This window comes from Terrapene carolina, unplaced genomic scaffold (genome assembly GCF_002925995.2).
Source record: "Terrapene carolina triunguis isolate 2854851 unplaced genomic scaffold, T_m_triunguis-2.0 Scaffold67, whole genome shotgun sequence".
In the NCBI taxonomy this organism is placed as follows: domain Eukaryota; kingdom Metazoa; phylum Chordata; order Testudines; family Emydidae; genus Terrapene; species Terrapene triunguis.
The window spans coordinates 46,773,948-46,789,331 of NW_020664418.1; the positions used below are offsets into that span (position 1 = coordinate 46,773,948).

Sequence of the window (15,384 nt, forward strand, 5' to 3'; positions counted from 1 at the left end):
CTTCAGGTCTGGGATGAATCCCAGTGGCTGCGAAACTTTCGCATGCGGAAGGGGACTTTCCTCGAACTTTGTGAGTTGCTGTCCCCTGCCCTGAAGCGCAAGGACACCCGCATGCGAGCAGCCCTCACTGTCCAGAAGCGAGTGGCCATAGCCCTCTGGAAGCTTGCAACGCCGGACAGCTACCGGTCAGTCGCGAACCACTTTGGTGTGGGCAAATCTACCGTGGGGGTTGTTGTCATGCAAGTAGCCAAGGCAATCGTGAAGGTACTGCTCCCAAAGGTTGTGACCCTGGGAAACGCGCAGGTCATCATAGATGGCTTTGCCTCGATGGGATTTCCAAACTGCGGAGGGGCTATCGATGGGACTCACATCCCTATCCTGGGACCGGACCACCAGGCCAGCCAGTACATCAATAGAAAGGGCTACTTTTCAATGGTGCTGCAAGCACTGGTGGACCATCGGGGACGGTTTACAAACATCTACGTCGGATGGCCGGGCAAGGTTCATGACGCTCGCGTTTTCAGGAACTCTGGTCTGTTTAGACGGCTGCAGGAAGGTATTTACTTCCCAGACCACAAAATAACTCTTGGGGATGTGGAGATGCCTACAGTCATCCTCGGGGACCCAGCCTACCCGCTAATGCCCTGGCTCATGAAGCCCTATACTGGCGCCCTGGACACAGAAAAAGAACTGTTCAACTACCGTCTCAGCAAGTGCAGAATGGTGGTGGAGTGTGCTTTTGGCCGTCTCAAAGGGAGATGGAGAAGCTTACTCACTCGCTGTGATCTCAGTGAAACCAATATCCCCATCGTTATTGCAGCTTGCTGTGTGCTCCACAATCTATGTGAGAGCAAGGGGGAGACCTTTATGGCGGGGTGGGAGCTAGAGGCAAATAGCCTGGCTGCTGATTACGTCCAGCCAGACAGCCGGGCCATTAGAAGATCCCAGCGGGACGCCCTGTGCATCCGGGAGGCTTTGAAAGCTAGGTTCCTGAGTGAGCAGGGCAACCAGTGACTTTTCAGTTTGTGGACAGAGAAGCTGAACCTGCCCCCGTTTCTTTACCCAGTTCATTTTGACTATCCTCTCCAGTTACATACCCCCTTCACCCCCTTCCCCTTCCCAAAAAATAAAATCATTTCGATTTTGTTAATGAACAGCGTTGTCTGTATTGCTGTTTTCGCAGGAATATTTTAAACCGGGGACGCAGACTGTGGCGGGGGGCGGGTTCAGTGTTCTGATGCAAATGATGCTTCTAAACTCCCGGAATGACAGGCTCCGCACTGGTGGACTGGTTATTTCAATGGAGAACATGAAAAACACCTCCCAGACTGACCAGGGTAACCAGTGACTGCACTGTGTATGTGTCCTGATGCTGGACCTGACACCGCCTCTGTACCCTGCTAAAGGTCACTGTCCTGCCCAATTACCAAGCCCCTTCCCCCCCTCCAGACAGACTCTCCCTCAAAAGAACCTGACTGAAACAGTAATGGACAGAAACAAACATTTTATTGCGAACCAGACATGAAACGTGGGGTGTGAAACTTGGACGGGGGCTTCTGTGAGGTGGGTGGGAAAGGACTTATGAAATTTTGGGGAATGTCAGCCTTCTAGTGCTAGAGCAGTCTGCAGGGGTTGACTGAAAGTTTTAACGGCCCTTGCCGCCCCTCCTTCTTTGGAGTTTGGGTGAGGGTGGTGTGGGACTTGGTGGCGGGTGAGGGCGGTTACAGATAGACTGCAGCGGGGCTCTGTCCTCCTGCCTCCGGTCTTGCAGAACATCCACAAGGCGCCGGAGCGTGTCCGTTTGCTCCCTCATTAGTCCAAGCAGCTTTTCAGTAGCCTGTTGGTCCTCCTGACGCCACCTCTCCTCCCGTTCCATGACTGCTCGGTGCATTTGTGACAAGTTCTCCCTCCACTGTGTCTGCTGGGCTGCCTGGGCTCGGGAGCAGTCCATTAGTTCTGAGAACATGTCTTCACGCGTCTTCTTCTTCCTCCGCCTAATCTGCGCTAGCCTCTGGGAGTGTGCTGAGAGGCTGGGTTGGGAGACAGTCGCAGATGTGTCTGTGTGAATTGTGAAAAGGGAGTGAATTCCTGAGACAGATAAATGAAATTGTATACAAAGAACCTAGTCTTTCTCTGTGAACAAGACCATGCACTGCACCTCTCACATGCGCACTCAGGACAAGGTCGAATTTTCGGCCGTCGCCTTCAGTGCCTGTGGACTTGCGGAGGTCTTGGACTGTTCAGAGAACTGTGGCTGGAGACCTGAACTTCTGGAGCGGGCAATAATGGTAAGCCGCAGACTTGTGGCTGCTTAAAACTCCAGCAGTAGCACTGGCCTCCTTTCACATTGAAAGCAATGCCAGTCTCTGCTGCCAGCAATCAGGACAGCATCAACTCTGCCCCTGTCCCACCCCCTCGCGGCTGTCCCAGGGAAAGATCCCTGTATGCTGCCCCTCTCCCTCCACCGCGTGGCTGTAAAGCAGTCCCAATACTAACATTCCCCTCCCTAATTCAAAGCAGGGCGTCATGAGCGACATCACCCTCCTGAGGATCCCGGACACCCAGAGAGAACGCATGCTGCGGGAAAGCATGCAGAAACCGGGGCCGTATGCCGCCATGCTATGTCGGGCCATGATCCCGGAGTACTTGATTGTGGCGTGGAGGGGGCATGTCTGCTACCACGGAGGGCCCACTAAGATCGCCCTACCCCGGAACCTGATCAACAGGCTTGAGCTCTACCTCCACGAGACCTACGAGGAGTTCTCCTACGAGGATTTCTCGTCGATCCCCGGCCACATTGACCGGATTTTCGCGTAGGTGCACTGGGACTATGGAGTGGAGCGTCTTGGGCCTGGGAATCATGGAGTAACGGACATTGTGAACATTTTTTAAAACACTTGGGACTAAATTGAGAAGAGCCTAAGACAGAGAAATCATGAAAACCCATTTGTTACCTTTGTAAATATTCCTGTTTTGTACCTGATTATTTTTTTACTAGTTTACAGCACTTTTATAAATATACATTGTTAATAGTATAAATATTACCGTTCTGTTTTAAATAAATGTTTACATGTTTACAGCACTTACTGCTTGATCCTTCCCCTGATTCTGTGTCCGGGGTAAGGGATGGGGACGGTTGGTACGGGATCTCGGTAAGGGTGATGAAGAGCTCCTGGCTGTCGGGGAAATCAGCGGTGCCAGCGCTGTCGACTGCCTCGTCCTCCTCATCTCCTTCTTCATCTTCCCCGTCCGCTGTCATGTCCGACGAGGAACCGGCCGCGGACATGATCCCATCCTCGGAGTCCACGGTCAGGGGTGGGGTAGTGGTGGCGGCCGCTCCCAGGATGGAATGCAGTGCCTCGTAGAAATGGGATGTGTGGGGCTGGGATCCGGAGCGTCCGTTAGCCTCTTTGGTTTTTTGGTAGCCTTGTCTCAGCTCCTTGATTTTCACGCGGCACTGCGTTGCATCCCGGCTGTAGCCTCTCTCTGCCATGGCTTTGGAGATCTTCTCGTAGATCTTAGCATTCCTTCTTTTGGAGCGCAGCTCTGAAAGCACGGACTCATCGCCCCACACTGCGATGAGATCCAAGACTTCCCGATCAGTCCATGCTGGGGCCCTCTTTCTATTAGATTGCACGGCCATCTCTGCTGGAGAGCTCTGCATAGTTGCCACTGCTGCTGAGCTCCCCTCGATGTCCAAAGAGGAACTGAGATTCAAACTGCCCAGACAGGAAAATGAAAATGAATTCAAATTTTCCCGGGGGTGTGGCTGGTCAGAGCATCCGAGCTCGGACTGCTGTCCAGAGCGTCAACAGAGTGGTGCACTGTGGGATAGCTCCCGGAGCTATTACCGTCGATTTCCATCCACACCTAGCCTAATTCGATATGGCCATGTCGAATTTAGCGCTAATCCTCTCGTTGGGGAGGATTACAGAAATCGATTTAAAGAGAGCTTTATGTCGAACTAAATGGCTTCCTGGTGTGGACGGGTGCAGGGTTAATTCGATATAACGGCGCTAAAGTCGACATAAAAGCCTAGTGTAGACCAGGCCTCACAAACAGAAGCCTCAGAGGTGAGCTCGGAGTTCACAGCTTTGCAGATTGGAGCACTGCTCTGCTGAAGCCAGCGTCATTTCAAGCTTGCTGGGTCAGCGCATAATGTGAAGCGAACCTGTGGACAGACAACCAGGTCGCAGCCCGACAAATTTCCTGGATCAACACCTGCTGAGGAAGCTTGCACCCTAGTTGAGTGAGCCAGCACAACCGCTGGCGGGGGCACCTTTGCCAGCTCGTAGCAGTAGCGGATGCAGGCCACGATCCAGGATGAGATCATGGGCTGACCGCGCAATCTTTCATCCTGTCAGCAACAGCCACGAACAACTGCGTTGACTTACGGGGCGGCTTTGTTCTATCAATGTAGAAGGCCAGCGCCCGCCTGACATCCAGGGTATGCAGCCTGGCCCTTCTGGCCCCCAGGGTGTTTAGAGGGTCCAGGCTGTGTAGGTGAGTGGGAAGAAGAGGGGCAACACTGACTGAAGCTACTGTCCCTTCTTCTTACAGAACCTTGGCGGGGCTGCCAAGGTCCTGGTGGCGGGGACAGCCGGAAGGGCTTCCGAGCAGGCTGCGGCATATGTATGCCAACGAAGGGTGGTCTTCGTATCCTTCACCCCATACAACCTGGCATCCGTCTGCTTGGAGAAAAGACCAACCCCGTCGAAAGGGAGGTCTTGGATTGAAGTCTGCATCTCCTGCGAGGCCCGCCGTTGGTAGCCACAAGCTACACACCTCATCACCACTGCCAACGCAACTACCTGAGCCGCAGAGTTCGCTGCATCCCAGGCCATTTGTAGGGAGCACATGGCTGCCGCCGTGCCTTCCTCAACTAGGGTGCTGAATTCCTGGGCTAACCCCTGTGGGAGGGACTCCTGGAACTTGCAGAGGGTATCTCACAAATTAAAGTTGTAACTTCCCAGGAGAGCTTGGTGGTTTGCCACCCGGAATTGTAGGCTGGCAGTTGAATAAATCTCCCAAAGAGATGCAGCCTTTTGGCTTCTTTATTCTTAGGAGTGGAGGAGGTATGGAGCTGTTTGTCCTTTTCGTTGGCCGTGGAGATGACCAACGAGCCCGGGGGCGGGTGGGTGTATAAATACTTGAACTCGTTAGCTGGAACAAAGTATTTTTTCTCCCCCCTTTTGGAAGTGGGAGGGACAGACAAGGGGGTTTGCCACGGGGCCTTGGCAATCTTTCAGACTCCTTTGTGGACTGGCAAGGCCAGGCGAGCCGGGGTGGAAGCGGAGAGGACACTGAACAATGAGTCCATCTGCTCGGCCATCTCCTCCTTCTCTAAGCCCAGATTGTCTGCCACCTTCCGGAGCAGAGCCTGATGCTCCTTAAAATCATTAGGCAGGCTAGCCCTTGAAGGACCCATCTCTGCTTCGTCTGGGGATGACGAGGATGCCCGGGTTACTGGAGCGAGGTCCATGGCTTCTTCCCCCCCAGAGGGAGGGAGGTTTCGGGGTAGGTACTGCTTCCTCAACCCCAGCCTCCGAGCGATCGTCACGCACCGAGCCTGGTGCCATTGGTATCCCCAGCGTCACTGGTGCTGCTGCAGCAGAGCGCTGTTTCGCCTCCTAGGATCGACGGTGCTCTCTGCTACTCCTCCCGAAGCCGCAGCAGCTGGCCTGCCCTCCTGGGGAGTCTTTGCCGCTTCCTGTTGCCCCAGCTGCGCCATGGTACTGGTGGAGGTCTCTGCTCCCTTTGCACCAGGAAGGCTTGGGCAGGCGCCGGGGATAATGGGAGCTTGGGTCCCAAACCGCTCTCTTGAGTCGGTGACGGACCTTTTGAGGGGCTCAGAATTTCCGCCGGAGAGGCGCGCCCTCGCGGCTCCGGGGTGGCTGGGCGGGCCAAACCAGGTCCCTTGTCCAAAGGCCCTTGGGCCTTTTTGCCTGGTCCCGGTGAGCCGTACTTCCGGGCCTTCTTAGGCACCAGGGAATTTGAATGGTGCTGGGCGGAGCCCGTTGCCGGGGGTGCACTACGCACGGATGCTGAGGTACTCGTCGACTCCTGGTGGCAGGGCTTGGACACCGGGCAAAGGGCCGACTCCATGAGAAGGGCTTGGAGTCTAATATCCAGCTCTTTCTGAGTTCATGGCTGAAAGTGCTTACAACTACGGCACTTCTCCTTGACATGCAATTCGCCCAAAAACTTGAGACAGCTGCCGTGGGGATCACCAACAGGAATAGATCTGCTACAGTCTGTGCAAGGTTTGAACCCAGGGGACTGGGACATGCCCTTCCTGGGGCAAAGTCCCACTAGGTACTCTATCAACTAACTACAACTACCTTACTACAAGAAACAATTAAAACCCTAAGGCTGAAGAGCTCTTAACGAAGCAAGAACAACCGCTAACCACTTGCGAAGTAAGGGAGAGAGGCACTCTGACTAACCACCATGGGTGGTAAGAAGGAACTGAGAGGGCGCAGGGACGGTGGTGCCTGATATACCACACCATGAGCATGGCACTCCAGGGGGCGCCATGGCCATTCCCACGGATACCGCTAAGGCAAAAGTCTCCAACAACTACGCACATGGGAGCGCGCACACCTACATTGGAATCGACATGAGCAAGCACTTGAAGAATAGTAATTTTTTTTTTAAAAAGATGAAATTAAAAGTCTCCTGGTTTTGTTTTTTTAATAGAAACTGCACTTTTAAAATAATGCAGAATCAATTGAGATCTTCTTTACATGAAAAGTCTTTAAATCAGCAATACCCAGTAAAATCATGTGAAAGCCCACAGAGTTACTTGGCAATTCTTGATAGGCATCACTGACCGGAGGATGACTAGTATAGCTCTGGCTGAATGAGTTAAAAAAACAAACAGGGGATAACATTTCAACACAGTTCTTCTACCCCCAGAAAGCTTGTCTTTCACCAACAGTAGTTGGTCCAATAAAAGATATTATCTCACCCATTTTTGTGTCTCTTACTTATGGAAAGAGATGCCGTATACTAAATATAAGAAGACACAATGAAAATCTAGTTATTAAAAATAAATCTTAATTTCAACGTGTGCCTTCATCCATAATTCTTTCATTACAATAATCAGTCCCATAAATGTCAAGGTCAGACATCAAATGAAATGAATGTGACAGTTTCAGTAGCACAGAGACCCTGAAATACTGGTCCAAGGTAGAGAGTGGGGCCCATAACATTTAAAATGAGGAGTCTCACGGACCATCAGGGCTCAAATCAAATACATCACCCTCTAGGGCTAGAAGCTCTGTGACAGACTTTTCAAAGCAATGGTCCTGGACCAATGACTAATAAGAAAAAAAACTGATTCCTGGAAACGTTATCCAAGTGCTATGGTTTTCTAAGATCACATGCTACTTGCAGAGCTGTTGTCTTTTTTTACTTAGAGTTGTAGGCAGTAACTAATGATTCATGCATTTTGAAAAGTTAAGGTACAGAACTGTAAAATATAACTGCTTTAATGACTCTTCAATACTTAGTTAAAATAACACATTTTACATTTAATATAATCCAAATACTCATACTGGATTTAACAGTGTAATTCCCCTCTACTAGGTAAGGTATAAAGTTAAAAGCAAAACAATAGTTAATAAGACACCATGTCAGATGAAATAAAGTACAAAGAAAGAATGTATTAGCATAACCTTATATACAATATCTATTATACACACAAATCTATACCACAGTTATCAGCAGTGATACTTTGACTAAAAAAAGTCAGTCACATAATAAAATACATGCTGCATTGAGAAGTGTCCTAGTAACATGAATGAAGTAGACAGATGAGCATTTGGCATTTTAGTTGTAAGACAGAAAACAATTTTTTTTATTTAAAAATATTAACGCTAATGTAATTTTTATTAAATAACTAATAATACAGAAGTAATTCAATCCTTTGACAGATTTTTTTTTTTTTAAATGCAACTTGCTCATCAATGTAAGCGAATATAAAAATGTATGAATACTCTACCGGAAAGAGCTGCTTGTGGTGTGTTGGCAGGTAGTTTTTTTAAAGCTTTTTTAAACTGCACTATTCCTAATACAACATTTCTGATCTTCGTCCATAGGAAATAGCCACTTCTATTACTTGAAGGCCAGGTGCTTTCCAAAACAGCCTATTCAATGAATAAAGTCAGATTAAATGATTGTAAGAAGTCCTTGCTTTCTGTTACAGATTTGCTTAAGATATTCAAATACAAGGATGTTCAAAAAGTGGTTCATTGACTTAAATCAAACTGGCAAGAAACACGCTGCATTAATAAAGTAAATCTTAGAATGTAAAAAAAAAAAAAAAGCAATTTTCTAACTTATTTCTATCAAAATGATTCCTTCAGTAATTTGTTTGCTATTTAATTATGTACAATGATAAGAATATATCAGCCTTCTTCCTGTCCTTGCCCAAAACACTTACCTTATTATAGTAACCATATGTAATGGCATTTGGGTAAATACCAGCTTTTTTCATTTCAAAAAGGACTCTCACGGCAAGCACAGGCTGGCCATATTGCCCACATAGCTGCATAAGTACCCGGTAACATACCTGAAAACAGACATTTTTAGTGTTTCATTTTATAAACAGAATTTACACAAAATTCAAAACAAAAAACCCAGGATTCACTTTTTTACCTCATCAGGGGGATCTATCCTTTTGGTATGCATTTTTCGCAGCACGTCATATGCAGTTCTCAGAGCCCTGACCTTTGAATGGCACACTTTCACATACGCAGGAAGGCAGATGAACCATAGGCCATAGCAGTGACGCAGCAAACACCTGGACCACATCTGAGGAATGGAGGAGTACCTCTTAGCTATCTTATGGGCTGACTTTATTTCCTGTAAAGAGGTATTCAGTTAGTATCTTTAATATACATATTTGATTTTTTAGAAATGAATCAGTTGCTAATAAAAGTGAGACCTTGCATGAGTGCTTTGAGATCTTTATGGGCAGAAGAAGTCTAGACACACTGAAATTTAAGCCAGAAGCTGGACGACAGGCAGGAGAAGCAGCACCACACAAGGGGCTCAGTTCTTATCTGAGATAAGCAGAGATGTGTCTTGTAGAATGAGCTCTTGTGGACTTAATAGCTGCACACAAAAAAAGCTACTTACTTCTCAAAGACTTTATACTAAATTACTGAAGCTTTCTGCTTGCATAAACAAATAGACTCTCCCCCATCTCGCTCTCTCTCTCTCTCACACACGCACACACACACACGGCGAGAATAACTGAGAATGTGATTCAAGGTGATTAGCTGTCCTTATATAAATATATTGTATATTAGGTCTTGGAAATTACTCAGTTGTCAGCACAGGCCTCCAAGTCAACTCAGTTTTCAATAGTTTTTCTTTGTCCATTCAGACAAAATAAATAAAAAATTAATCCTCTATACAATGATAGTTTCTCTTTACCTCCCCCTCATTTCTACCTTTATCATTTGTAATGTCATGGAAAGGTACTCTCATGATTCTAATCAAAAGCATCTGATTTATAATCAAATATTAACATACATTTGCGAGACTAATTCATAATACCAAAAAGGAATTGTCCAATTCCAAATCGTGCAACATTCAAAGTAAAGAAAACAAAAACCAACCAAACCAGAAGATCCTAAATCTTGTGCTTCTTTCCAAACAAGTTTCAAACATCCATTATATTTTGTGGATGTTTGCACACTCAAAGGTTAGGTGGATGGGGTATGGCCGGCAGCCATGTCATTTTGCTACGATCTTGTCAGATTTCATGAACTAAGCATAATTAGACTAGGTCTAAATTTGGAAGGAGGCCTCAAAAGACCATTTAGCTGGTTTATCTGGATCCTAGGAAATAGCATTATCAAATTGACACAAGATATGTTTCTGAATCAGCACTGAGCCAAACACCCAGCATGGTCAAAGAGCACCACACCACAAATGGTGACTTCTTTCAAAGGAAATATAGAACCTAAGTTCTGTCCACTTGTGGTTATTATAGATCCTAGGGTGCTTTCTTGCCAGATTACAACTCAAGTATTATATTCTGCCTACTTACTACCCCCAGGCACTTTCACAGTTGTATACCGTATTCTTTACTTACTATCAAACTACCATGAGGTATTGCCACATACTATTTACATTGTTAGAACAGCATACTCTGCACCAGAGATCCTTATATTGTGACTTTAATTACTAATACTCCCACAGTAAAGTGCTCTGAAGTACTCAGAGGGAAGATACTGTAGAAGTACAGAATCTTATCACAATGTTTTTTTGTTGGTGGTGGTTTTTTTTAAATTTTTTGTTTTGTTTTGTGTCCATTAGGTTTCAGTCACCAGGAACAAGAGGGAAGGAAACCCTGTTTTCATACAGTTTCTTGGCAAATTCATGAAAGCCAGCCTGGAATAATTTTAAAACCTCTACATGCTAAATTAGGTGAAAGATCAGAAATGGGTTCCAAAGACGAAAGATTCCTAATACAACCTGGGTTCTTATTAGCAATGATCTTGAATATTCCAGTTTGATTAATTCTCACTTTCTTAATGATTAAGATCAGGAAACATGGGGACAAAACAGTAATTCCTTTTATTTGACAAGACAACCAAGCTTTGTAGAAGAATAATATGAAGGCCAGTGAAAGCACAGATACTTTCAGCTTTTTTACACTCTGGATGCATTATGATCTAGCACTTACTGTGATTTTAAGACCAGACCATTGCAGAGGTTTGGTTCTTCAAGATGTCATAGCTTATGATATTGGTGAAAGGCCCAGCAAACTGTTTTTTGTTACCAATAATATCAACTAGATCTCTGTGAAAAGAGACTATCAACCAGCTACAAACTGAAAATTTGGAACACAATGTTATCTTTGGATCCCGTCTATAGGTAGAAGAAAATGGACAGTATTATATAGCAAGGCTAAGAAGGAGGCTGTTCTGTTAAGGCATTTTTAGGACCAAAAAAAGAGGCAAAAGACATGGAAATAAAAAGTCTAGGGGCCTGGCACTGTTTTATACCTCAAGAAACCGCATGTTGTAGCCAGAAGTGGGAAAGAAACATGGATAAATACAGTTGGGTCAGAATTCTACATTTTAAAGGGTAAACTATTTGTACTGCCAAATGTTAATGATTTTAAAAGACATTTCATTACTACATATACAGAATGCAAATATTCATCTGAAATGTAATTCTCAGCACTTGTCCATTAGAGGAGAAAATAAGCTACTTAAAATACTTGTTTAAGTCAGGGGCACGTCAGATCATAAAAATCAAGACATAGTGAACTGAATAGTGATAAGGGAGCTCTGTAGCAGTAATGATTGCAAGTGCTCACTCATTAAGCAAAAGTTGATTACATGACCAATCATATACTCAAAAGAAATTTTCATTAATTAAATTAAGCACAATGTGTGCATGCCACTGTACTTCCAATTTAGTGCTCATCAGTAATTTGTAAAGCAAGAAACAAGTGACATTAGGTGATTTATCAATATTGTCAGACTGTAAAACCTACTAGAGAAAATCTGTTTTTAAAAACTTGTATTACGATTTGAAAAGGCCTGGACATTTCTTTTTCAGATGTATCTGAACAAGCCCAGAGAAGAAATGTTGAGTCATCTATAGCAATGGCTGGGGAGGGAAGAAGAAATAAGGTACTTCAATAAAGCTGTGAAAATGGTCACCACCTACTATAAAGAACACAAAGGTGACCCCACACTCCAATCCACCCAGGAATTTAAGGATATCATCAAATCCTTCCCCAAACAACTCCAAGAGAAACTCCACAACCTCATCCCCCACAAACTGACCCCACTCTTCCTGAGCTGGTCCTTAAGACTGCCACCCTCTAAGGAGAAATCCCTACTATCAGGCCTACAAGAAACTAGCTGACAGACATCTAGTTATCTCAGTTATTTATCTTATCACTGGACTGCTCCTTTATGTGGAGGGAAGAGATTTACAGATGGGAGAAAGGGGTGTGTACGATCACTGGAATTGCAATCAGGGGAAGATAAGTAGGGAAGAGAGAAAAGGGGAGGGGAATTTAGTGAGTTTGAACACACACATGTAATTAAAAAATGTGTACCTGTTACTACCCTGATCACTTTGCTTGTAATTCTTTCCCCCAACCTCTCATTTAAGTTTGTGTATTTGTAGACTGTACACTCTTTGGGAGAGGAACTGGATTTCCAAACACACAGGAAGATAATCTGCCCATCTGTCGGTGCTATAGCAATCTAAATAATGAATACTAATAGAATGGAGATTGCCCTAAAAATAGTGTAAAAAGTTTCAGAGTAGCAGCCGTGTTAGTCTGTATCCGCAAAAAGAACACGAGTACTTGTGGCACCTTAGAGACTAACAAATTTATTAGAGCATAAGCTTTCGTGGGCTACAGCATCTGAAGAAGTGGGCTGTAGCCCACGAAAGCTTATGCTCTAATAAATTTGTTAGTCTCTAAGGTGCCACAAGTACTCCTGTTCTTCTTGTAAAAAGTTTGTTTGGTCATCTGATTTGATGACACAGGTGGCACAAAACAGAAGGCAGAAAAAAATGTCCCCTTCTTAAATAACTATGGAAGAGGAAGGTGAGAAAGGTCCTTGTGCCCTTAAGTAGAAAAAGAGAATCATTTAGAGATAACTCCAAGTCTAGCGGTCTCTACAGGAAATTATGAGCTACAACTGGTATATATCATGGGGAAAAAAGGAAATATGGGATTCCTATACTAGTGTCATGTCTCCAGGATGGCTGAAATCCTCTTTACTTTTCAGTGTGGGACTCATCCTTTCAAGAATCGTGAGGACATGTCATTGAACAGAAAGGTTTCTGGTAGGGCTGTCAAATGATTAAAAAAATAATCGCAATTAACTGCGAGATTAAAAAAAAAAAAAAAAAAGTACTTAAAATCAGAATGCTCTTTTCTTCCTCTGCTTTAAGAGCTATTATCGGACGACATCCATATCAGAGAAGATTTTCAGCCCTAGGGACCACAGGGTTTGAGGAGGGACACATGGATTTCTCCATCAGAAATATTTTCAAGCGTGCCTCCTAGCTTTTTAAGCTGTCATTGAGAACAACTTAAGTACCTGACACAAAAGGCATCTGGTGTATCCATCATTAAGAGGCATTACTGCCTTGCAGGTGGGACATATTTTGAATCCTGGAGACTTTGGTGAACACAGTACTGGACTATCTCTGGGGGAACCATTCTCAAGATCAGGGAATAAATAAAAAAAGGGGAAGGAAAATGGTAAATCTACACTAATTTTATCACTAACTATTGGTGATAAGGCCACACAGTGAGCAAAGAGGTTTGGACACTGCAGAGTTCCTACCTGAAGCCATGGGTGATGAGAAGGACCTGAGACAGTTAGCATCACCTCGCCATTTATGCCCTGAGCTGGGAGCACAGGGACGCTCAGGGCTCCCAGTGGACATGGCTGGCCAATAGAATCCAAACTCACACGACAACAGAATATATGTGTACAAGCACTTGAAGAATCATCAATGTTGCCCAAGTTAAGTTTCTTGGGATACGTCCAGACTACCCGCCGTATCGGCGGGTGGGGATCGATATATCGCGTCTCGTTAAGACGCGATATATCGATCCCCGAATGCGCTCCCCGTCGACTCCGGAACTCCACCGGAGCGAGCGGCGGTAGCAGAGTCAATGGGGGAGCCGCGGCCGTCGATCCCGCGCCATGTGGACCCCAGGTAAATCGATCTAAGATACTTCGACTTCAGCTACACTATTCACGTAGCTGAAGTTGCGTATCTTAGATCAATCCCCCCGCAGTGTAGACCAGCCCTTGGTGACAAAAATAATTTTTAGTTGCATCTACAACCATGGTAACCAGGGATATTGATGACTAAGCTTGGAAGCAGAAGGCCCTTATAAACTTTTAAAACTTCTCTAGTAATTTAAATATTTCAAAGTACCTGTTTTGTTCTCCTGAACATTGGGGATGGGCTGTTGGGACTACTGGCTTTTGAAGACAGTTTATTATTTGGTGTAGTCAGGAACCCCTCAGGTTGGTCAAACAAATCTAGTTTCAGCACAGGAAATCCATTATAGCTAAAAAAGAAAAATATGCCATAATCTAACCTTTGTAACACAGTTTCAATCAGAAGTGAACATAAGGTCTAAGAATGTCAGTGGATAAAAGTAGTCATACTTTCCTCAGGTAAGATGAAGAAAGGTTTTTACTGAAAGTTCTGGATGACTTGCATAAACACACAAGCTCTCAACTTGTTTCATCCACTTAACCAATTTTGATTCTTAAGTAACAGTTTTTCTTTATTAGTATTCCAATAAATTAGCACAAGTCAAATGCATTAGTATTGACTGTACTTAGTAGAAGAAACTCATGTGCTGATTTAGTCTCTAATGAACAAAGCAGAACACAGAGGCCCATAAAAATCAATATATGCACTACAAACCCATCTGAAAGATAAAATTAGATTACTAAAAGTCCATTTTAATTGAGCAATGTAACAAAGATCCCAAATTAATAACATCAGTTTTCACCCAAGGGCCTGATTCTGAGAGATACAGTGTCTCCTGCAAAGAAATAAGCATCCTCAGCTTGTACTGAAATCAATGGGAGCTGATGGACACTATTTTACAAGAGGTCTTCTGTAAATTGCAGACTGTGACCCTGAATGTTCAGTTTTAAAATTTAGATATCAGTATTAACAGACAGCGTGACTAAAATTAAAATACTGAATAAAGTAATTTGATGTCCACACAAATAAGTCATTAAAGCTTCAATTCAGCTGGCACAGCAGGCTTTTCACATGTAAGCTTTTTTACAGAATGAAAAATTGTGCGACCGGAAAAGTTGTATTCTATAGCTATCACAATACAGCTCTATAAATTAGCTGTAGAAAGGCAACAGGGCACTTTTTTGTTGTTGTTTGCAAGTATTTTATGCTGTTCCCTTGAGTACCTGTACTGCAAAGGGTGCTCTTCGCCATTAGGTAGGTGAGGGATCTCAGGTGGTGTTATGAAAACTGTGTGTTCACTCTTGTAGGACTCATCCAGCTCTATAAGCCGTGTTTCACCACTCTTGTCCATATCTACCTGCAGAAATTTAATTACAAGAACAGTGTGTGTCAAAGTTATATTTGGTTACAGGAAATTAACTAAGTCTATTGCACAGCACAGGCAAACAGTATGAAATGTGAGCATCAAAGGGTTGTATTTGGGAGCTAGGAACTCCTGGCAAGGTGATGACTGAGAGGCACAGTTGTTGGGGGGAGGTTAAATGAGGACTAGCTATGTCATGTTGATGCGCCTTTTTGCTAAAGCCTTTTTCCAGTCTAAATGTATGTGACAGCCCCCAAACCAGGGAAGGAATGCTGCTAAGAAAACAC

General features: G+C 44.8%; 1 protein-coding gene across 2 annotated transcripts in view; it reads right to left on the reverse strand.

Moving 5' to 3' along the window:
• DENND4A (DENN domain containing 4A) overlaps window positions 1-15,384 on the reverse strand; it is a 99,623-nt gene that overhangs the window by 23,180 nt on the left and 61,059 nt on the right. For both annotated transcript variants that reach the window (XM_024194978.2, XM_024194977.3), the window contains exons 14-18: window positions 14,958-15,091; window positions 13,948-14,083; window positions 8,662-8,868; window positions 8,447-8,575; window positions 8,006-8,150 (exon numbers count right to left, since the gene is read on the reverse strand). In XM_024194978.2, the coding sequence (XP_024050746.1) occupies window positions 8,006-8,150; window positions 8,447-8,575; window positions 8,662-8,868; window positions 13,948-14,083; window positions 14,958-15,091 (751 nt within the window). The remainder of the gene's footprint in view (window positions 1-8,005; window positions 8,151-8,446; window positions 8,576-8,661; window positions 8,869-13,947; window positions 14,084-14,957; window positions 15,092-15,384) is intronic.